The 24,576-nt window shown below is 40.9% G+C and overlaps 2 protein-coding genes across 4 annotated transcripts; both read left to right on the top strand.

Annotated features, from left to right (window-relative positions):
• Positions 1-4,080: 4,080 nt before the first annotated feature.
• On the top strand, positions 4,081-9,533 carry LOC115579386 (prostaglandin E2 receptor EP1 subtype-like). Its single transcript, XM_030412901.1, has 3 exons — positions 4,081-4,403; positions 5,689-6,599; positions 8,462-9,533. Exons 2-3 carry the CDS (start codon positions 5,730-5,732, stop codon positions 8,729-8,731), a joined length of 1,140 nt encoding a protein of 379 aa, XP_030268761.1. The 5' UTR covers positions 4,081-4,403; positions 5,689-5,729; the 3' UTR covers positions 8,732-9,533.
• A 1,296-nt stretch (positions 9,534-10,829) lies between these two features.
• Positions 10,830-23,529, top strand: LOC115585485 (interleukin enhancer-binding factor 3-like). Of its 3 annotated transcripts, none has more exons than XM_030423892.1 (20): positions 10,830-10,945; positions 11,451-11,592; positions 12,018-12,129; positions 12,564-12,760; positions 12,891-13,071; positions 13,175-13,328; positions 15,549-15,640; positions 16,569-16,664; positions 16,806-16,917; positions 17,008-17,105; positions 17,191-17,296; positions 17,386-17,520; positions 18,136-18,326; positions 19,817-19,936; positions 20,079-20,210; positions 20,953-21,114; positions 21,500-21,626; positions 21,719-21,757; positions 22,258-22,596; positions 22,804-23,529. In XM_030423892.1, exons 2-20 carry the CDS (start codon positions 11,486-11,488, stop codon positions 22,911-22,913), a joined length of 2,610 nt encoding a protein of 869 aa, XP_030279752.1. In that variant the 5' UTR covers positions 10,830-10,945; positions 11,451-11,485; the 3' UTR covers positions 22,914-23,529. The 3 variants fall into 3 exon arrangements, with proteins under 3 accessions (XP_030279752.1, XP_030279760.1, XP_030279745.1); XM_030423900.1 differs by having other exon boundaries at positions 10,838-10,977; positions 12,891-13,065; XM_030423885.1 differs by having other exon boundaries at positions 10,838-10,977.
• Positions 23,530-24,576: the final 1,047 nt, after the last annotated feature.

Genomic DNA, 24,576 nt, shown 5'->3' with positions numbered 1-24,576 from the left:
GCTTGACACATCCATTTGAAACTTTGAAGCCTTTGCTTTCTTTCACAACATGTTACATTAGACGACCAAATGGGCCAATCCACTGTAGCGCTTCTGTCTAAACACTGTTGTTCTGTCTGCCCGATCGCTCCAGCGTATTTAACAGGTCAGGAGGAAATCTTTTAGCACATTTGTTTCTGTGCAGGTATTTCTATTTTTATTATAAGCATAACATAGCTTAGTTCACTATTGAAACACTGACACAGACAAACCACCATCCTGAACAACCAAATTGTCCTCTATGTTGTTGGCTACGGTTGACAAATATTTGCTGTGTCACGTTATCTCTATCACTGCTGTTCTAGCTGTTGCGCACTGTTGACTGTTGCGAGTCAGGCCCTGCTATTGCCTCTTCTTAGTAACCCCAGTTCTGCAACAAAATAGCATGATTGCACCGTTTCCGCCAAAATGTTAACCTTGACCTTTAAAATGAAATCTGTGTTGCCTCACCGGATATACTTCATCTTACTATTGTCCCCGTAGAACACAGCTTAAACACTTTTTTAATGCGTTTTTTAATGTTGACAATATTGAGTATTAATGGATTACACCATATCGTGACTTTGCTATGTGTCTTGCCGCAGTGAGCTCTCCTCCCAGAGACGTACAGTAGGCAAAACAGTAACTGAATATTAGAAATGACCTCTGGGTTCCAGCCAGTCAGACAGCAGTTTTTTAGCAATTTGCACTACGAGGAGCGTGTGTTTCAGAGTAGCTGAACTTGTTTCTCTCCTTGACAGCTGGTTTGCCTCCCTTGGCTGAATATTCTCATGCAAACATTCCACTGTCTTTTTTTTCTGGCTGGCCATTTCTGAGGCGCCCAGACAGATAGCATGTGGCTTTCCACTCATAATAGCCAGCATCTCCTTAAAATGATAATGAGGACTGCACATGCACGTGGCCCCCCCTGGTCACACTGCATGCATTTACATGATGCTGCCTTGTTTGGCTTAAACTAGCACATTGGATTTGTGAAAATAACTGTCATATCTGAATACCCTTGCTGTAATAAGATCAAAACCATTTTCAAATATTTGATAGAATTTTTGAGAGTTAGCCTGCTGGCAAACCAAAGTCCTGTCAGCTTCAAAGCTTCTGAAATGGTAAGAAATCTAACTGACATAAAAGCATGTGCTCTGCTGAAGGTTTTGGCAAAACAGGGGATGTAAGGAACGGTTAAACATTTGTGGTGGGAGAGTTTTGAGTTTTGGAGCCAAGATGAAATACTTGTGTGCACATGCAACAAGAAAACGCTCGGCTTTTTCTTTTTCAAACTGCGAGAAAAGATAGCGATCCCACCCGAAACTTTTCAAATCTGAAGAGCTCGTCCATCTAAGAGCGCTTCAAAGGTCATCAGGTATGCAGTCGGGGGTTTTTGTCTCTTTGAGGTCAGTGGAAGGGGTGTAGAAGGAGCCTCAAACCCATAAACCCCAGACTTAGTATTGGAAGAGCCAATGGGCTGTAGAGGCCAAATGGCACCATTTGTAGGAGCAACTGATGAGGAAAATGGGGGGCAACCTGTCAGAGCAGCAGGAAAAACACACATGGCAGCCAAACGCTTGATTGTTGCACTTAAAGTCTAAATGGGTACTGGGAAAGGAAGACAATCAGACATGGATTATTGGCTCTTTGGTCCAAGATCAACACATGCCGATGTGTTAATAAAATAAATGCATCACTCCAGTGTAACAGAAAACAATTTAATTCAACACGGACTCCCCAATTTGCCATGTCTGTTCTGTCTGAATTCCTTCCATGGGCTTTGAAATAAACAGTGGTTTAGTCGGAACTGCTTCTGTTTTGACTGACTGTCTTTTAACGGTTTTGTGAAAAATAGTCAATGCTCTGTCCAAATGACTGACGTCCGACTAAAATATCTCAACAACTACTCAATGGGTTGCTCTGAAACATAGTACAGACATTCATGGACCCCAAAGAATGAATCCTAATCCATCCTTTCTGTAATGGAAATATGTTGAGGTATTTTTTGCCTTCATTATCAAGACGACAGCAGCAAATTCTTCTACCACACTTGGTCAGAGAGCTATACAGATTTGTACGTGGATTCATGGTGCCAATAGTATAAATCCTAAGGACTTTGTTGTTTGATTGATTTGTCGATTGGATTTCAACCTTGATTTTTTTTCTCTGGTGCCTCTAAAATATTGGCATTGTTATTGTGAGCATGTTAGCATGTTGAATATTAGCATTTAGCTCAAATTACTGCTGTGTCTAAGTAAAGCCTCACAGAGCTGTGAGCATGACTGTATACTTCAAAGTAAAGATCAGGAAAGTGGTTCTGTATCCAAACTAATTGTGAAACCACCGTGACATTACCCATTGGTTTGTGGACAACCCGTTTTTGGATGAAAGGGTGGAGCTGTTGGGGAGATCATGAGTGGAGCTGACGAAGAATCCAAGGACAAGCTAGGCTCATCTCCATTTACTCCGATGGTGTATTTATTTAAAGCAATGGTTGTTAGCTTCAAACACTGGCAGCAGGTTTTGGTGTTCAGCCCCTGAAGCGCCATCCCTGTTTTATACAGTCAACTGTAGACTCAAAGTAGAGATCAGGAAGGTGGTTCCATGTCCAGACCAAATGTGTATTTTATTTAGTGTTGGGAAACTCCCAGCTCACTGTCTAATGGTGTCAAATGTGTTTGGCTTCTTCACTACTTAAACACCTCTTTCTACAGATATGCTCTCACAAATGAAGCATGTTTCTCCGTCCAATCAAACTCCATCTTCAAAGGCAGCTGTCGGTTCACATACTTACAACTTTTCCTCCAAGTGCATGTCTTTCAAAATAAATAAATAAATTATAAAGATTAAAAAAAACCATTAATGTGTCAGTGCTGACCTCCTCTCTCCTTCCTGTCAACCGGCAGCCAATTTAAGATGTTGCATTTACTCCGTTTCCAAACCACAACTTGTGCAACTATGTGTCCAGCTGGGCTGCCAACTTCCCCATAACATTAAAACAAACATGACCACCTGTCAGGCACATGCAGCCAGGACCCAAAACCAGACATACCTGGTGGTTTTTCCCGCTGTCGAACGAACAGAAGAAAAGACTGACGTGTTTTTTCTTAATGCAGCTGCAAAAACCTTCAGGACTAACATCGGTGACCTTGAGGAACATCTGGATCTCTCATGTTTGTGAATATGACTTTTCCACAGTTTTCCTATTAGCTTCAATAATTTTCAGGTATTTGGGTCCAAAATACAAATGCAGACAAATATCTCATTATCTAACTTAAAGGTATACTATGTAGTTGTAGGGAAAATCTTTTTTTTTTTTTTTTTATGTCAACACAATTTCATATTGTTGTACATACTGCCACCTTTCCTAGCTTCAAAGAGTGCTCTGGGGACCTTATTTTTCTGTAAATATCTGTATTGCTACTATTGCAAACATGAAGTTTGAATTTCTTCTCCAAAAACACATAGTTCCCCTTTAACATAACCTTGCTTTCTTTCCTTCTGTCTCTTTTGTGATGGAGACATCTATTCTGAGAAAAGAAACAAAACATCTCTGCTAACAGACTGATAAACAGCATATCTGTCATGTACTGCATCTTTATGGATAGATGATACCCCAGAGTTTATTTTGAGCACAGCAGAAAAAAAAGGGGGGTAGAAGTAGAAGAAACTGAATCTGTTCACATCGATCCAGTCTACGGAAAAAAACAAGAAGCTGAACAATCTCTTAACCCCTCCAAGAAGTCAAATCCAACGTTAATCTTGTTAGCAGAGTCCTGATATGAAAACTGAACATTGCGGTGACGTTATAAAGGTGACAAATCTAAATCTAAGCAGTGCACAGTGTGCTTCCTAAAGATTAAAAATGACAGTTTTGAGAGAGTTTCTTAGAAATGTAGGTGACACACATGAGGTGAGTAAGGAAATGAAAGAGCTGCTGAGTGACTGAACTTTTAACGTAAACACAGACAGCTTCAGATGGTGCAGCAGAGGGCTGAGACGTGAACTTGACTCAGGAGGCGCGCAGCACAGCACAGCACAGCACAGCACAGCAGCAGAGACGCCCACACACACACACACACACTGAAGGCAGAGACACAGACGCAGCGTTATAAAACCTCTGCTCGGTATGTGAGCGTCAGAGGGGACACTTTACTGCCATGAAACACACCGACACGTTGGGACATGGGAAATACTCTGCAGAGGACGTTCATGTCTTGGAGTTTACCGAAAGGAAAGATGTTCTCCGCTCTTAAGAAAAAGACATTTTTTCATCTGTTTGTGGACTTTGCTGGGATCATTTCATAGATCTGAGCATCTGTCTGTGGATATCTGCTTCTATCCATCAGCTGGACTGAGAAAGACTTCTGAACTGAGTAGTGGTGAGCAATTTTTTTCTTTATTTGAAATCTTATAATAAATACGAATAAAGCCTTACGAGGAGATTGCCTGAATGTATAGCATCTGACAATGATTTGATAAATCTGACTGAACGGCTTTTGTTTTATCATAGTTGTCCTGTTCATACTTTCACACGTTGCAAAAGTTTGATAACATTTTGACTAACAGGTTGCCTGTAGTGCAAATCCACCATCTAATGGCATTTTGTCCAAAAATGACAACTTGTTAAGTGAGAGTTTGTAACCTTTAGGGACAGCAGGGCTATAATGTTTCTAAAATGAATGAATATGAATTATAAATAATTCATGAATAAATCAAACAATTAACAGACACGATCTGATCACGTCACAGTAGATAAGTAGTCTAATAAGTAGTAGATCCCGTGATAATCAGATCTGAGACATTGTCAGCAGTTGGTATTCTCAAAAACATTTTGGGGGAGAAACCCTCATAATTGCCTTGTAGGGTTGCCGCAGTAAACTGGTTTCTTGGTCTACTGTGGTATGAAAGTTGGCGGTTATCGCTTATCTAGGGATTGGAGCTCTACCATATTAGTGTTATCCAAACAAATGGTTCGAGCTTGTATCAAGTTTCCTGTCTGTCAGGCCAAAATAATCTGTAAATTATGATGAAGTGTCTGTGGAACAAAAAAAACATTTTTTTCCCTTCCGCAATTGTAAAACACGGTCATATCGTGATACCTTTTGAGGCGGTTATCATACAGTGCAAATGACACTTTTGCAGCCTTGTAAGGTCAGTTCAGATAAACAGAATATGACTGCCTGATATTGGAAAAAAAATCCCCTATATGATTGTGATAAAACAATATACAATATACACAACAATATGCCATACTGTGTGTTGTAACTGTGTTAAGTGCGTTGATGTGTGTTTGACCTCAAGTCAAAGTAAACCTAAGTGATCAGAGTCCAGTTTGTCGTAAATCTTAAAAGGAAGTAATACGCACTGTATGGGTTGTAAATTAAATGAAAAGACAACATAAAGATCTTTAAAGAGGTGCCAGAGCAGCCTCGGAGCTCTTCCATGCATTCTCCAAGTGTGTGGAGGTATTTCACACCATTCTTATCATATCATTTAGTCTGCATGGAAACATCTGCATTCCTGATGTTCCTTCCCTGATTTATTCACGATTTTCCTTTAATTTCCACTTCTATGCATGTGCAGATGTGCAAATCATCAAATCGACAGTTCTGTTGACCCACTGCTCACTTGCTTAGTACAGATTTGATCTTCTTTCTCTTGCAGCATTCCTAAGCTATGGACCTCATGACCTTCAGTGTTCAGTGATGTTAGCGTTGAGCCACTACAACTCCTCAGCCTCCCCGCTCCTCCCTCTGCTCTCTAATGACAGCGCAGGGAAGGTGGAAGCCCAGGTGGCAGTCGAAGAACTGTCGCAGCTGGGAAACTTCACCTTGCCTCAGCCCACCACCAGTGGTGTCATAGTGGTCATACTGTCCATGACACTGGGCATCATCTCCAACATTGTGGCCCTCTTCATCCTGGTCAGTGCCTACTACCGCCAGCGCCGGCGCACCAAAGCTACGTTCCTTTTGTTTGCCACTTCACTGGTGGTCACAGACTTCATTGGCCACCTGATCCCTGGTGCCCTGGTTCTCAGACTCTACCTCTCTGGAGGTGTGGACCCCGCAGACTTCAACTCCTCTGATAAGATGTGTCAGTTCCTAGGTGGCAGCATGGTGTTCTTCGGCCTGTGCCCGCTCTTCATGGGCTGCGCCATGGCTGCTGAACGCTGCCTGGGTGTCACCAGACCGCTGCTTCACTCCTCCCTGGTCACCAAAACTCGAACGAAGATGTGCCTGTCCGTCATCTGGCTGGCAGCTCTGTGCGTGGCCCTGCTGCCCTGCTTCCAGCTGGGCTCTTACACCTATCAGGAGCCAGGGACCTGGTGTTTCATTAACGTGCTCAGTGACACTGGGGAGGTGGATGTGGCGTTTGTGGTGCTGTTCTCTGGACTGGGTCTGACCTCACTAGCTGTGGCGTTCGTGTGTAACACCATCAGTGGACTGACGCTGGTGCTCGCTCGGCTCAGGAGGAAGCCGGGCTCCCATCACTCAGCCAAGTCCCACGACATAGAGATGGTGGTGCAGCTGGTCGGCATCATGGTCACCTCGTGTATTTGCTGGAGTCCTCTGCTGGTGAGTAACAGGAAGCGCAATGAGGGGGAACCACACAGGTCATCAGGTCACTTTGAGATGGCTTACACATCAATAGGTCACCCACACAGGTTAGAGATAAGAGCTCTCCTCAGGACAGCGTGTTCACAGTGTTTGATTGACAGCTCCCTCGCCGTCTTAGCATAATGTCCTAATCAACCAGGGCGACTGAAAACACCTGCGTGGATGTGCTCTTTTACTCCCTGTATTCAGACTGTGTCACGCAATAAACCCTTTTCAAAGCAGATATTTTAACTTGCCAAAGCAGGAACAGCACAGGGTGGATAATGTTAACAATGGCTCAAAGTGGACCTGTCAGTGGGTGAGCATGCACAATATCACAGCCTTGGAACCAGCTCACCAAAGTGCTGTGCACCCATCATTAATGATATTAATTCCACCTGTGCTTGTCCTGCTTTGATATGTCAGAAAGTCTGCCGTGAAAAAGTCTATGTCTGTTTCAAATTACCTCAGAATTAAACATGTTGGTGTCCTTTTTTGAAAAAAAAAAACAAAAACAAACCTTGTGTGTGTGTGTGTGTGTGTTTTGTAGCGGCTACATCTCATATGTATGCATTAGCACGCTAGTAAGGACCAGAGAGACAGTCGGCGCTTTTATTTCATTTGCCAGATTTTCACTTTCCACTTTAGTTTGTTGTGGAAACAATAGTTCTCAAATAGACCTGTAATAAATAAGTGATCAGTTCTAATCAGTGTCAATTCAATAGGATCATAATGAAAACCAGGGATGGAACATAACTAAGCGAATGTTATTATTAGATACGTATGACTGACTTTCACTTTTACCAAAGTCAAAAAGATAACATGATATCTTTACTTTTTCTCAAATATGACTTAAAGGCACACATATTGATAACTTTGGTGAGTGATGCATCCAGTGTGCAATCAGCAGGAAGATAGAGTCTACTGACAAACACTGATTTCAGATTCTGTTGCAGTTTATAACTGAGCAGATCAATACCTGCAGCATTCATACTCCCACCGAGTCTTCTTGGTGCTTGCACTCTTTGCCCCTGTTGTTACAACAGCTGCCCCTCCAGCTGTTGCGTGTGTTTGTGTGTGTGTCCTCATTTGTTCGGACAAGTTACATCAGAAACATTTGTTATTATTACCGCACAATAATGCCTTTTTGCCAATATCGAATATGCAATGTGCCGATGTTTCCCAATTGATTAAGGCTGATATACTTGTTCGTACTTATTTCCATCCATTTTGTCACCTTCTACTATAGTAGAAATTATGTATTGGTAAGCCTACTCTTATTGTTATGGTGCACTAGCAGATGCAGACATTCAATGTGCACATTCACTGGGCAGAATAAGCTGCTTGGTCAACGGTTCACGTCTCATATGCATAATTTAAGTCTCACGTTATCATAGTGGAAGAAATGCTGATTTCAGCCGGTGTCATTATTTCATTTCCAAGCCCTTGTCGGCTGATATAGATGACGTGTTGATATCATTGAGGATCCATACGTGATTTGTAACATGCATGTGATAAAGTAATCATATGGCACATTTCTCCCCCTCACATGAAAGTATGTTACAGCTCTTAAGAATAAAACATACTGCTATCAATAAGGTGATTTTTCAGACCTGCATCAATGCTCTCACTGCAAAAATCAATATCGGTCCTGCCTGATAATATTTTATGAGTGCTTATGCAGAACATCTATTTGGTGTGTTTTTAAAAGAAAAACATTTTAAGAAGCTGTTTGCTGTTGTTACAGTGCAACGCTGATATTTTGTGAGTTACTGTAGCTTCAGTGCACTGTTTTTGCTCTGTCATCATGTAATCATCCCAACCACGTTCCTTGCCTGCAGATCTTGGGCCTGATGTCAGCGATCCGCTCCTACACAGGCTCTATCGGAGAGCACCTGTCCAACTATACAACCCTGATGGTGATGGGCGTGAGGCTGGCCACGTGGAACCAGATCCTCGACCCCTGGGTCTACATCCTGCTGCGCCGCACCGTCCTACGCAAGATCTACCTCATCGCTAAGTGCCAGGCCGGCCTTAGGGGGAATATGTTAGGCCGCTGGGAGCCCTCCTCCTTCCAGAGCTCCGAGAAGAATGATGTCAACCACGTTTGAGCTGAGGGAAGGACTGATGGTGTATTTTGTGGATGTACCAATAAACATACCAAGAACTTGGCGTACGAAGGCATGTTGCATGGGAGACCCACATCTGGAGGGAACTTACTTTGTGGCTGTGATGATGGAGCCTATCACATCAGACATCACTTTGACATTTCTTGGCTGGCCCACTTTAGAAATGTCAAATGAATTAAATCAAAATATCTTCTTCACACACGGTATGAGTTTACCAGCGTGTTCATGGCCTGACCTTACAAATGGAAGCTAGCTAATGCTGTGATTTTGCACAAAACATCATAAACTTTCTCCTGTTTACTTAAAATAAGTGACCATTCCTTCTTGTTATATTCTCATTTGGAAACTCATGGCCACAGTATATGAATGCAGTACTAACACGTTCTGTCCCGAGAGACTGTAAGGTGTTGTGGTTTTGTTTCTCGGCCTCATTTTTTACCAGCTTTGAAAGTAAAATAAATGAATTGCACAGTAGGTCTGTAGACGAACGTAGAAGAGTTGAAGTGTATTAGTGTGACCATCAGAGGGCGCTCCAGAGTGGCACCAGAAGCATTTAGTGTGTATTTTTTCTGCTGAATGTATTTCATAGAGGAATGTTAATATTCAAATACTGTGGATGTTATGTATATTTCAATTTAAATGTACTTTCCTTGTGTTTATGCATTGCTTTATGTGAAATAGTGTAAGATTTTATAAGTTATTACTTGAATTGTACCCTCAATTTACTGAGGATATGTAAAGAACTTTAAACTGAATGCAAATAAAACAGAGCAATGTGACCTTATTCTGACTTTTTTTGCATTCATTTTGGATTAATATTTTTCTGCTGAATAAATGCGATCCTGTGTGTAGAGTGTATGTTTTATATGTTAGTCACATTGTGAGTTACACTCACCGTCAGTACTACTTTGATCAGTGACAGAGTGAAATACAACAGAGAATATATTGCCGCACTCCTCTGAGAGCGGTCTTCTTACTCAAGTATTAATGATTAAAATCTGTACTTTGGGTTTTGCATGCGTACACTGTAAAGAATTCAGTGTGACGACAGTTTGATCTGCAGCAGGGATTTCCTGAAGTCAATCTGGACTTCAATTAGACGACAGTGATGGCAAACAGAAAAGGATTATCCACAAAGGTCATGCAGATTAATAACATATTACGCCAAGGAGATTGTTCCAGCAAATCATTTGGTGCATTCTTGATTCAGCCGCCTCTTCCAGTAAGCTGATTCCTTACTAAGGCATGTGCTAGCAGGTAGCCTGGCCCTACTGTGAGTAAACTTTAGGTAAGTAGAAGCGCATTAATGAAATACTTTTGATTTTTCCTATTTCATCTGTTTCCTCCCCTGCACGATCTCCTTCCAATAACATTCAAATGATTTACAGCTGCAACATTTTTTCCTTCTTATTCCACAACCCTATCTGCCAAACTTTAACTGTTGGAAACAGTCAGTAATATCTATAGCCCACTCTGATGTGTTTTCACCATGAGAAGTGCTCATGCAGCATTGTGCTGGTCTGTAAGTGGCACAACAAACGGTGTATTCTATATAACAGTTACAATAATAACACATCTGCAGCGCTGAAAGCACGCATGCATTTACTTTTACTTAAGGTAAAGGACCAATAGTTTTAACTGCTTCATTAAGGCTACAGATGGTTTGGGTGGTATAGTCCAGTGGATTAAAAAACAAAAATAAATTAATTTTTTAAATAAAAATAATAGGAGATTTTTGCTTTAGTTTGGTATATAATGGACAATAAAATAAATGAAATCATGTGAGAGGTTTAGCAGGGAAATGTGTCTTTGGTGGAACTGCTAGAGACGTGTGGACATCTGAGATGTGGCAAGAGGCCCCACCACTGCTTTGTTGTGTGAGGTCACAAGGTTTTTGTGTTCAATAAATGTGTAAAATCTTAATCTGAGAACTGACTTTAGCTGTCGAGCAAATGCAGAGTAGTATTGTAGTATGTTTCTTCCTGAAATATAATGGAGTAAAACTGCAAAGTTTACTGTAAATAAGACTATTTCTATTCGATGTAAACGAGCTCCTGTGCTACGTCCTCCGGTACGCTAGGTGGCGGTATGAACCTAGAGGAACAGCGCGAAAACACGCCAATGAGACGAAGAAGAAATCAAGGGACCCTCTGCAGGTTGACGGCAACAAAAAGGTGGCAACGTTATCGCGAAAAGGTGTACACCTGTTTATTCACTTGTGAACAAAGGTGAGCGATAACTGAACAACCAAACTCGGACAGGAGTCAGTGGCATTGTGCGAAACGGGCAAAAATGGCACTGGCATGCTGTCCAATGTAAGCTAACCTGCTAGCATAAAGTGGGCGGTCAATGCTATAAACATTAGTTAGCTAGCTAACTGACTGTCCTCGCGTTCCACAGTACTTGAGTTCAACATGACCTGAGGATAAACTGTGTGGTTATTGCACAGCCATATAGGATCACGATCGTTTAGTTTGAGCCGAAAACAATGATAAATGCACGCCTTGCACATTACAATAAGACGAAGAGCCTCAGTCTGCTGTGTAAGTCACCTGCGTAACGTTAGCAAACAGCTGCCTGTGCCTGCACGAACGCGCATGCGGACAGCTTGATGTCATTCATGACATTTGGTTGGAGTGGTCTTATACCGCAAATGATCTACCAATTCGATGACTAATAAAGGGCTTTCCATCTAAAACAGGCGGGATCTGGCTTGGGTCTGGAAGTCGTGACAACATGGCCGCTGCTTCAGCGTGGGATGAGCATCAGGCGTACGAGGAGCTGCTGTACTGGGACAGCCTCATTCAACAGGGGCACCGGCTCCTCCCGCATGACTTTGACAGGTACGCACACAGCATGTACTGTATGGGTAACTAAAGGGTGCTAGACGGAATCAGAAGGTAAAATAACACTTTCATAAAGGCCATTGAATCTGTATGGCACACTTCATTTCCATTACAAGGAAAATGTTGCTTATTTAGTCATTTTAAAAGACCAATATTAACAAAATTATGTTAAAAGATACAAAATAAAAGACAGATAAAGAAGTGTTAAACATTACAAACATGGAGACACACATGCAAGAACATAAAAGTTTCTGTTTGTCTTTGAATCGGGGCACAATTGTGACAGATCAGATGATAAATGAGCCAATGACAAAGGTTGATTGTTGTGTTGCTTGGCACTCTGCTTTACATGCCTGCTATTGACATGAAGCGCTTGAGCCTGTCTTCTGAGCTGTCCTCATTGTGTCATTTGGCCCGTGCAGGTACGAGGAGCTGCGTTACTGGTATGACTGCCTGTGCTACGAGGAGGAGCTGAGACAATACCATGATTACATCGCTGCTATTGAGGAGATTGAGGACACGCGGCATCTTGAGGTTCTTGTTTCAGCTTCTTACCTGAGTCATTGAATCCGCTTCTTGTAAACGCCACATTAAGACTGAACATCTAACGCTTTCCATCACCACTTTGTTTCCTTTGTACCCTAAAAATATAGCTCTTCCTCTTGAAAGCTGTATCTGATGCATGTTGGTGTTTCTTTTTCCAAGGGCTTTTTTTAAATCATGCACTTCCGAACTGTTGCCACTAATAGTATACTTCCCTATCTTATTTTTTATTTTGTATATATTGCGTGAGATTGCTTTTTCACTGGAGTATATTAAAGTAGCACAATATTGAAAAAGGAATTCAGTCTATTTGTTCCAAAAATCGATTATTAGTATATGACTACAATATAAACTTAAGATACATTTGTTCTCATCGACACTAAATTGTTCTTATTTTGACAAAAATTATGTTACTTCTACTTAAGGAACCTGTGGCTCCCCCGGTGCACATTCGATCGCAATACGATCGGCACGTGATGGCTAAACACTCTGAAGTGTACCCCTCACCGGAGGAGCTGGAGGCGGTGCAGACGATCGTCTCCCATGTGGAGTGTGCCCTGAAGACGGTGTCTGACCAGATAGATGTTCCAAAAGATGACAAAGAAGATACAGAGGCAGAGAGGTGAGCGATGCGTCCATATGGTTTGTTGCAATTGTCCCAATGATTAAAAAAGTATATAAAAATCCATTACCTAAACAGTTTGTCCTTTTTCCTAAATATGGTGACTGTGTTCTTTTTTTCCTCCTCACAGTTCAAGTAGCGATTCAAAGGAGCGTCTCTTGCGTGGAGTGATGAGGGTCGGTTTGGTGGCTAATGGACTGCTACTGAAGGGAGACAAGGAGCTGGAGCTGGTGTTGCTCTGCTCAGACAAGCCTACTATCACCCTGCTTAAGCAAGTGGCTGAAAAGTTGACTGCACAGTTGGAGGTAAACGTGAGTACCTTGAGCTGATTTATATCATCATCCAAATTATTTTTGTTTCTTAGACATTCAGATTCCCTCTTGGCCTTCCTAACGTTTTGTTCCTTATTAATAGGAGATATCAGCAGGGACATATACAGTAAGCCAGTGTCCAGGGGATGCAGCCATTGCTGTGACGAGCACCAAGTCGATCCTGACTCTGACTATCCACATGACATCGCCTCTTGTCAGAGTGGTGCCAGAGAGTACAACTGAAGAAGAAACAGAAGGTACATATGTTTTTCCGGCCTCCGACTAGACATCAGCTACCACAGGCCTGATCTGTGTGTTCTCAGTATGCAGACACTGTACTGCTCCACTGATCTCTAACACTGCACTGCCAATTAAAACGCCACTCGTCCATCCTCATCTCATTGAACCTCAGTGGAGCTTGTACAGTGACTGTCTCAGACCGATGCCAGTGAACAACCAATGAATATTGGCTCTTCACTCGCTCGAGAGTCCTGTCGTCGTCTTGTGATAAACTGGCGTTTGCCAGCACTACACCTCCTCTTTAGTCGCTGATACCTTTTGCACTTGTTGTTGATAACAATGCCAGTCATAAAAACAACTTTGTTTATTCTTGTTGAATTGTTTTCATGTTTTAAGTGAAGGCTTTTCAAGAATAACAAGTCAAAGCGCGCAATGCATGTACCTGATGCTGAACATGTACATTTGGCACCAACTGCAGCAAAACTGATCAACAATGAGAGGAAGCTATGAGAATTTAAATTTGACCAGACAGGGAAAAAAGTACACAAAAAAACGTAATCATCGTTCAAAACTTATGTGTTGGTTAGTGGAGTGTTTGTCAAGCTTGAGCTGTATTCACATGGGAGTCTAAAGCTTTAGTGAGCTATTAAAAGGTCAGGGGGAGTTTGCCAAAGCCCCATTTACAGAACCATACCGGTCTGAGTGCAGTTTTAGTCCATTTACTACACTGCACGCTGGGGCTGCACATTGAAAATAATGGCACAATGTTGATTGTGATGGCAAAGTATTGCTGACACTTCATGTTTGAAGGGCTTACTCTGTTGCTTCAAATCAAGCACTCCCTGTTAGTCAGGTGTTTGTCATGACTAATAAACCTTTTATAAAACAAGGGTTTATGGTACAAAGACATCTCATTTTTATTTAAAAAAGGGAGCGAGGCTCAGGGAGCTACTATGACTGAGCTTATGGTTAGCTCACCAGCTACAGCAGTTCACGTCTGGTCCTGTTGGCAGTCATGTAGAAGTACCAATAGTTAAATGTGAGAATACTCTTCAACGTCATAAACGTCATGGTTTTGCAGCCTGAATTGCAACCTGAAAAACTAACAAACATGGAAAAAAACAGGTTTAACGGCACTGTATCAATGAGAAAGCATAATATTAAGGACAGCAAATACAAACAATACAGAGACTACCGTCATCCTCCTAAATAAACTTTGACCACCATAACACTCTGAATTAACATCGCTCAATAATAAAGATAATAATAATCATCAATAACTCGTCCAGTGACAGCATAATAATCAGTCAGCATGAAGATGTGACTATCATCTTGTTACGGTCAATACATCAACCAAACTTTTCTGGCAGCAGAAACATTGATGATAATTCTCTATCCTGGTGACAGTATTAGTATTATTATTAAATGTAATCATCTTCACCAGTATGTTCAACACTAATTTCTTGTAATGTCCTACTTTGAAAGATTTGAGCTTAGTTTTTTCTAAGTAGTTACTCATATTTCCAGTTTATGATTTCAGTAAAATCTTATTGTAATTATAACTTTGGCTTTTATTGTGCAGCCCTCTTTCAGGCATATTTTTACAACTGGCCATCTGTTTTTAAATGTTTAATCTGTTGTACTGACAGAGACCTAAAATTAGCTGGGGATAGATCAGAACAAATGTGTTTGTAGTGTAGAAAATGAGCTTAAACTTGCGCTATGCTGGTATGGCCCTTTGTTTTTCTGATCTTTCATAAAGCCTGTTTAAGCTGCATTTGGATCACAGACTACATCAGTTTTGCTGCAGTGTGGGGCAGACGTGAAAAACTCTAAATGCTTGTGGTTTACAACTGATTGCCTTTTAGTTTGTCAAGTTTTTTAGGAACGCTGGACCTTTGACCAACTGGACACACTGTCTCAGGACGGGGGTAAAGCAGCAAACCCAAGCCGAGGGGCTGAGGGAACGGGGTATTTATTGTTTACCCAGTGCAAAAATTAACAACATGCAATGTTGTAAATTCTACCATCCACTTTCACAGTAGAACAGTAAGCTGGGATCTGTGACAGGTGATTATTTTACTTGTTGGGACCAAAGATTTACACATTATGTACTTGGGGGCCCCCTTTCCCTGCTGCTGCTGGTTTGGGGAAAGCTGCTACTCCCTGAGCTGTGAGACAGAGCCGACCCCCTTGGTCAAACTGTACCTTTTCTTCTTACCCCACCTCGTCAATAGAAACGCGAACAGTCAACGATCCGCCGGACGTACTGGACAGGCAGAAATGCCTATCTGCCTTGGCGTCTCTCCGCCACGCCAAGTGGTTCCAGGTTTGCATTCACGTCCTTATTTGTACGTAAGGTTGTTTCTTTGAATTGTCTCTATTATTTTCTCTCCATTTAAAGAGAGTACCACTGTTTAGCTGTTCTCTCAGTTGTTGATTACGACCATGATCTTAAAGGGGACCTATTATTCTCATTTCCAGTTCTATATTTTCATTCTGCGACTCCACTAGCCTAGCTACGCTCAGTTCACAGTTTAAACTTCCTTATTTATATTATTCTGGCCCTTAATGCCCCTTAGTTCATCGTTTGTCTGAATCACTCCACTTAAGCTCCTGTTTCTTTAGGGCATCCCTCCCTAAAAGGCAACTTTCCTTTGATTGGAAAAACTTTTAGAAGAGCACACAGGGCATCACCCACTCTTGCCGGGAGGCAAGGGGATCCAGCAGAGAGAGTACAGATAATACAACCACTGACTGCACGGTAACTGAGCTAATGACAGCTAATAGTCTGTTAGCAGCCATTAGTGGCTAATTTAAGCAACAAGTAAAGCATCTATCCATCATGAGACTTTGTGATCACTGAGTGCAGTCAGAGCAACATCAGAGTCAGGTTGTTATTAGAGAAGAATTGAAATAGGGAAATGCATAATAAATCTCCTTTAAAATGTCAGAGGTTTGAGTTATTTAGCCATGAATAGTGATCTACTGATCCATACCAATGACTGATTTGGAGAAATCATTGGTATTGACTACAACATATAATTTGATTCATTAAAATGTCCTCTGTCAGACTGAGCTCTCTCAGTATCAACTCCACTTCTGTTTGAAAAGTTGTTTCTGTTGACAAACAAACAGCTCGTGGAGAAAAGTGTGAAATCATTTGTATAAGACTCGTTCTGACCTTTCCATGCTTTGTTTTCGGGGTCAGAAACAGAAGCTCCTCTGACTTAACTGGCTTTTGTTTGTGTCTCCAGGCCAAAGTCAACGACCTGAATTCTGCCGTCGTTGTGATCCGGCTCATGAGAGACTTGTGTAACCGTGTTCCTACCTGGGCACCACTCACAGGATGGGTGAGTAGACGATTGTTGTAGTTATTGTATAAACCAGCACAATTTTTAGTAGCTTTGTGATAAAAAAAAATTTTTTTCTTTTAATGGTGCAGCATCTTGGATAAATATTGACTCTCTTTCCTGCTTTCATCCCCAATGTAGCCTCTTGACCTGCTGGTAGAGAAGGCGATTGCCACATCTGAAAGGCCAATGGGTGCGGGCGAGTCACTGCGTAGGGTTTTGGAGTGTGTAGCATCTGGAATCCTTTTGGAAGGTGAACCTTTTATTCGGTTGTCAAACCAGTATGGATGTTGATACACTGGCATTAAAGTGAATGTACTAATCAAACTGTATGTGTGCTAAGACGGCCCTGGAATTAGAGATCCATGTGAGAAGGACGCAGTCGACGCCACAGCATATCTGACTCCACAGCAGCGTGAAGACATCACACAGAGTGCTCAGGTAGGACAAGGCTGCAAAAAACATGCAAGCACGCTCATATTTTAGAATCCTCAAAAACAGTACCTAACTTCTATATTCTCCTTAGTTTGCCTTGAGGCTCTGTGCGTTTGGACAGATGCACAAGGTTTTGGGGATGGACTACAAACCCATAAAGCCACGTAGATCGATGGGAGCCAGCAAAGATGGCACATGTACGTAGTGATGTGTCCTTTCCCCTTGCAGTGCAGTTCACCTTAATGAAAGGATCTGTTCTCATATTTGTTTCTGTTGTCTTGCGCAGGCCAGATACCATCTGCCGGCCTGCCAGCTAAGAGACCTTACACAGAGGTGGAGAAGGAGGAGGAGGACGAGCCCCATCTCAACAGCAAACAGAGGAAGTATCTCAAGTTCCAGAAGCGCTTTCAAAGGAAATCATGTTAGTAATGAATATCAATTGGCTTATGAGCCTTTTAACTGTATCATTACCTCTTTCACTATGTACAATAATCCAAATGCTATGGTGCCAGTTCATCATGAACATTTAGCTAAATGTTAAGCAATCTAATACCTCTACAAATTATCAACAATAATGTGCATGACTACTGAAGTAAGTTAGCGCAGAGCAGCATGTTTTTATATTTCAGTACTTTTCCAAGTAAGTTGTTCGAGAGCCATCATGCAATGATCAGTTAATTGTGATTTGTTGAAAAATTGGTGTAGTCTTTAAGTATTAATAGATGGATTTGCGTTTTCCTAGTGACCAGAGTACAGAGTCATGGGGTCAACAGTGCTAATGCTTCTTAAGGTTGACATTAGAGTCCTTGTGACATTGACTCATAAGTGTTGTTTTTAATTACACTTAATCAGGAATTGTTTGACAATAGAAACTGTACTAATTGGAAAAATTATGATTTGCACATGTTTTTACAATTATACAATTATACTATCATTATTATTGTTATTTAAGTGACGAATAAACATTTTTGTTAAATCTCCAGAATTATTGAATTTCCTCTGCTCAGATTTTTTTCCACGTTTCTTTTTTCCGTAGTCACAGATGATTTTAGTATGAATGCTGTGATGCGCCTGAACCAGTACAGACCCGGTCTGGAGTACCGACTTACATCTCAGACTGGTCCGGTCCACGAGCCAGTCTTCACAATGGCTGTAGATTTAAATGGGAAGACCTACGAGGCAACGGGGCCCTCCAAACGAGCAGCCAAGCTTAATGTAGCCACCAAGGCAAGACTCTTGTATTTCTATAATGTATATCTACATTGGCTGCCTTAAAGTTGCATTATCATGAAAGATAAACCCCTAACTTACCTGCATGGTAGCTCACTTATTGGTTACATTTATTAATCCATTTGTCTTTGTGCCAGCGGTAGCCATGGCCGAAGGCTTTATGTCATCTGGTTGTACATCCGTCTGTCCCAGCCACGTGAATGCAACATGTTAGGAACACTTTGAGGGAATTTCTTAAAATTTGGCACAAAAGTCCATTTGTCCAAGGATGAACTTACACAATTTTGCCGGTCAATGTCATATTGACCTCAGAAAAACAAGTCTTTTGCCATAACTAAAGAACTCATATGCTGTTTATGACATAATTTCACACAAATGTCTAATTGGATAGAATAAATTGATGATTTTTTTTAATAGACTGGTCTGGCCACTGATTGGTCTCTTCTGCCATTTAGTGTTGTCACCATTTCTGCCGTGGAAACATCGTTCAAATTTTACATGTGAGACATGGGTTATGACAATAGCCTGAGCCTGACCCTCAGTCATATGTCAAGTGATGAAGTAGTGAAGTACTGTGTAATATACTAACGTTACTGTACTAGAGTTACGTAGAAAGTAAGGTTAAAGTAGAAAATCATCTACTTGTTACTTATTAAGACAACTTGCATTGAAACCAATTGAAACATGGATATTTTTGGGAGAAACCAATGCACTAATGGCAACATGTCTTCTTTCTCTCGTCCATCGGTTTCATGTACTTTCAAAAGGTCAACTTCACTGTGCCATATTAGAGTTCCGCAAAACCATATGACCATATTTCATACTATGAACTAACAATGACCACACTAATAGACATACAGCAGTAGTGCACAAGTTCATAGTTCCAGTTCATAGGCTTTTGTGATATTGAGCTTATCGTGATTGTCATTTGCACCATGTAACAAAGCTGTCAGTCCTCTGTACTCTGTAAGACATGCTCTGAGTGATTCTCACTGGAAAGTACTCACTGCAATCACTTAGTTTTGTACAATATAGTGAAGACTTCTTCTTTGCCAAAACAGACGCTTGATCTAAAATATAAAATATTCAAAGGCTTTATTTTGAGTCTGGATAGAAATGGATGTAAATTGCAACTCGACCACTGTCCAGAGGCATACAACCGCTGTTAGCTAGTTAGCTTATTGTTGGTCTAAATTCGTGTTCCCTGAAGTGACCTGATTTGCTCTCAGACATGTCACTAACATAAACCAAACCCCATTTTTTAGGCAGCTCGTTTTTAACTTCATAAGTAGATATTTGTTCACTCTGCTTATCTTCGCTAGAGCTGTGACAGCAAAACTCTCAAACTTCTACCCTACTATGTTTTATATTTTCTTGTTGTGATAAGTTTTTTTTTTTTTTTTTTGGCAATAACAGCCCCCACTGGAGATGTGAATGAGGAAAGAGTTGTCACTGTCAGTTAACCTTTTGATTTTTGTCATTTACAGGTCCTACAGGATCTTGGCCTCCCAACAGGTTCAGAATCTAAATCAGAGTCCAGTGGTAGCACCGAAGGCCCAGTGGAATCAGTGAAAGCTGCTTCAACGGCCTCAACTACATCAGAAGATGTATGTAGCTCAGTTTCTCCCTCTGGATTTCAAAACTTCCATATGACTTAACATTTTGTTTTCTCAGAAATAAAAAAAAAAAGAAAAAGTGAAGCATGTATGTGAACTTAAGAGCCATTGTTTGTCCTCTTGCTATGAACAGAGTGGTCAGGGTCCTATCTTGACCAAAAATGGCAAGAACCCTGTAATGGAGCTGAATGAGAAGCGCCGCAGCCTGAAGTACGAGCTGTCTGCAGAGACAGGGGGCTCCCATGAAAAGTGCTTTGTCATGGAGGTGAGTCAGCAGTATGGTGATGTTAGTAGGTTTTGGGTCTGTCCTGCATTACAACTTTGATATCCGATGGGAATCAAAGTTGTCTATGGGAGGTGTGACCACTGCAGAGTCCAGTAAGGCTTTTCACATTAGTGAATTTGGGCGGGGGGAATAAAAGACATTAATAGACATAGAATGACATTGAATTTGCTTGATTTTATACAGTCTGGAATAAATCAGTGCAGATTTTAGGTTGAACCTGATCTTTATATAATTGTGTGTGCTTTTGATCACAGCTTCCAGCTGAAACTCTTTTGTTTATTGTACCACAATAAACAAGAATAAAGAAGAAATTCTTATTTATTTTACTTTTTTTTTTTTTTGGTGCAAGAATAGAAATCGAAGTGTTAATTTTTTACCCTAACATTAGTATACAGGATATGTTCCCCTGTCTGCCATCATTGTAACACAGCACCACTATTGACAATCATTCACATATATTCAAGCCTCCCTCTCTTTTAGATTGTCTGTGACCTTCTCTAAAGCTTGTTAATTCTCTATTGAACTAAAACTGTGCTGATTTGGGTTTTTGAGTTTGAGGGGATTGTCTGGAAAGTCCTTTTAAAAGTCTTTCAAGAACAAGGTGTTTAAGAAAGTGTGGGAAGCCTGATTTGTGAATCGTTTAAGTGATATAATAAACACTCAGTAATGAATTTTTAAAGGTAAGGTAATTAAAACTTTGATCTGCTGTCTTTGCTGTCAGGTGGAGGTCGATGGGCAGAAGTTCAAAGGGAGAGGCTCCAATAAGAAGGAAGCAAAGGCCTTCGCTGCCCTCGCTGCTCTAGAGAAGCTTTTCCCAAATGATAACGAAGTGACGAATGTCGTCAGGAACCCTGTAAAGAAAAAGGTCACCTACACAGACATGGTAGGTTATTTACTACTACTACTACTAATACTACATACTACTTTAATGATAAATTCTCCTGATTTATCCTGTTTAAACCCTAAAAGCTCCAAACCAGTTTGTGTACATTTACATTAGAGTAAACTGAATACACACATGGTGGTCCAGCTTTTAAATGGATAAAACTTGAATAAAACACAAGTTCTTCAATTATTTATAAAAATTGTTACATCCCTAAAGAAAACCTCCTCACTAATTCAAGCAATTAAAAGAATTTATACATGAAGACGAAAGGTAAAATTCCTCAACACATTACCTACTGCATGCACATCTCCACACGAGCATATTCTGTCACCTGAAAGTCTTTGTCTTTACATAAAATCTTCTGCTGTTCCCTCTCCAATAGCACATCCCAGGCTTCGGCACCATCCGTGGTATTCCTTCAGACTCCGGGTCTCGTGGCTGGGGTCCCAACAGAGGTCGAGGAAGGGGCCGGGGCAAACCGTTTCCTCCAGGACCCAGCTACAACAAGAGTAAGGAATTTTACGCTCAAATTGTCGACTTGGACTTCAAACACCTGCAAGGAAATGAACTAAATACTCTTTTCTTTCCTTCATTTTAAAAGCCAACTACAGTTATGAGAGCAGCACTGGCTCAGGCTATCGTAAGTATTCTCTGTGTGCAGACTGACTTTGTTGTTGTAGTGTATTGTTTTTGTTTTACAACTCAATGAAACAGAAAGGAATAACTGCTCTCCAAATACGTCATTCCTATTTTATTTAAAATTTAACTGAGGCTATATAAAGTAAGTTCCATTGCACTATACTTGGGGAAAGGAAATGCTATAAAGTCATGGAGAAACAATGCTTATTTGATAAAATACACCCGTCCCCTGAAACAATTACACCTTGATTCCCCTACAGTCCACCTTATTTAAGCATTGAAATTGATAATTTTTATAGTGCACATATCTTTATTACATTCTACCGTATACTGTCCTGTTGCTGTTGATGTGTACATTTTGATTGTACCGAGCATGTGTTGTGTTTACTTGTTTTGTTTTTGGTTGGGATTTGTTTTCACCACCGAAGGAAGTTTTAATAAACAAATAATTTCCCATAAATTGCTCAACGTAATCTTGCCCTTGTTTGTACTGCCTTGTAGATAAACTTTATGGTAACAACGCAGCCAGCAACGCAGCCAGAGGCGCTGGCGCCACTGGATCAGGCGGCAGCACGGGCTATGGCACCTTTTACCCAGAGAGCAACACATTCTCCTCCCCAGCCATCTCCAGCTCCGACTCCAGCACCACAAAGGCGGGAAACTACCAGTCCATGCCTCCTCCCGCCGACCAGGAGAGCCCCTACAGCTACGGGTATGGAGATGAGAAGAAGAAGATGCTGACCCAAAGTCAGAATGAAGGCCAGGGAGGAGGAGAATACACTATGTACAGCACAGCTTACCCTAGCTCAGTGACGGGTGGACAAGTTTATAATAATTATGGTGAGTAATGGTGTAGCAAGTTGAAATCCACTGTTGCAATCAAATGAAAACTTGTTGTCTCCTTCCCACTAGTGCTATTTTGATATTGATATACAAATTGTCCCTTGCTACATTTATGTCCTACTGTCGTATCTTTTAAGAGAAAATACATTAGATAGATAAGATAAGGGAAATAACGACATCCTTTGATTTTATTTCACTCTACAGGATGGGGGAACCAGTCGTCCTGGGGGAACCAGCAGGGGTATGGCATGTACCAGGGGTTCGGAGGACAAAGCCAGGGCTCATACTCTGGATATGGTGACACAAATTATTAATTGTCACCCCGTGTGCAGCCTCTCTCACCTCACTGTGCCATTTGTTGGCTCTGACTTTGTCCACCCTTGACGATGACCTGGGATAACCACTCCTGAAAAGGAACAAGAAGTGTTTGTGTTGTCTCTGAAACTGGAATTCTGCTGTTTTTGTTTTCACCTCACCTATTAGTTCTTGGACATCTGGTAAAATCGTAAAACCGTAGATGACAGAAGGAGTTTTACCTGGTGGAAGTCAACCTGTTTCAAATGCAGCATCCGTCATGTCTGTGTTGACGTGTGTAAAAAAAAAAAAAAAAAAAACATACCTGTTTTATCATTATGTTTTTTGTTTCTGAGGTTGTTGGTTTTTTTTAATCTAGTGTACTGGTTCTGTATCAGTATGTTATTGTTTTTATTGAAAGCTGCTTGTAGTTTTGAACTAAAGATTTATTCATTTCTGTGTCACATAAAATGCTTTTTATGACCATAATTTTGCAGAATTGCTTTAAACTAGTATGAAGTACACAGATTTAAAATTTAGAGCCAGGTTTCCCAAACTGTCCCACCTATAGGGTCAGTTTGAAAAAAAAGAATTTCAGAATTATATTTCAAATAAATGCCTTTATTCTGCTAAGAATACTGTTAGTTAAAATCCTCTCTCTCTCTCATAAGTTGGATTCTGTTTTTCATAATCTTGAGCATGGCGTGCAGAGTGACACTTTGTGCAGAAAGTCCGTGAATTGAGGTTACTTGAGATCATAGTACTATTGTGCATTTGAAAAATAACTTGAGTTTCAGTTTTGGCTACCCAAGGGAAATAGTTTGGGTCACCCTGTTTTTAGAGCTTACGTTTTCAGTCATCATAAATGATGTCTTTAAAGCTGTGTATAACCAGGCGCTGCCCTTAAATATACTAAAGACTTTCCTCACACCAGTGTTGCTGGGGACATGAGTGGCAAAGATGGGGTGAAGGCTGCCTGACCCCTGTGAGGAAATTGGGTCATTATAGATGCAAAAGCACTCTGATTCCCAAGGGACAGATTGTAAAGGACGCAAGCACTAAAATACAATATAAAGTAGGGAATGCAGTGCTAGGTGAAAGAACTATAAATGAATAGTGCCACTGTTAACAGCAGTCTCATACTTTGCTTTGTATTTCAAGACATGGAATATAAACTATATACAAAAAGGGAATGCACCTCCACTGTAGCCTTTAAGGCTGCAATGGGAATTAATTTTGGCTTATAACCTACCATTTTATGTTTGCCTGGATATCAAACTATATCATCCTGAAGACATCCAGTGACAGTGATTATTAAAACTAAATAATCACTAAATTACAAAGCCACCATATTTGTTGGATTACATGTAGCGTAGGTGAATGAATGGTGCTAAAACAAAGATTACATTACCTCATCAGTATGCATCCTGCAGCAAACGGCTGTAAAAGATAAAAAATGGCTTGTCACTTGATTCCAAAACGAATGCACGCATGAGCCCTGTCAAGATCTTGATGACAGGAGTCAGTGTGACACTATGGCTGTTGTCAACAGGGGCCGCCACAGTCAACAAAAAATGAAAATGACTTTTAGCTGCTTTATTTTTGCACTGATAAAACATAAATATAGATATATCCTCACCTTTGCAACTTCGAAAGCTTCCTCCACAATCCAAGAAGACATTC

Source organism: Sparus aurata, chromosome 1, assembly GCF_900880675.1.
Source record: "Sparus aurata chromosome 1, fSpaAur1.1, whole genome shotgun sequence".
Taxonomy (NCBI): Eukaryota; Metazoa; Chordata; class Actinopteri; order Spariformes; family Sparidae; genus Sparus; species Sparus aurata.
Note: the sequence above shows the minus strand (reverse complement) of the source record. Positions and strands in the feature narration are given on the sequence as shown.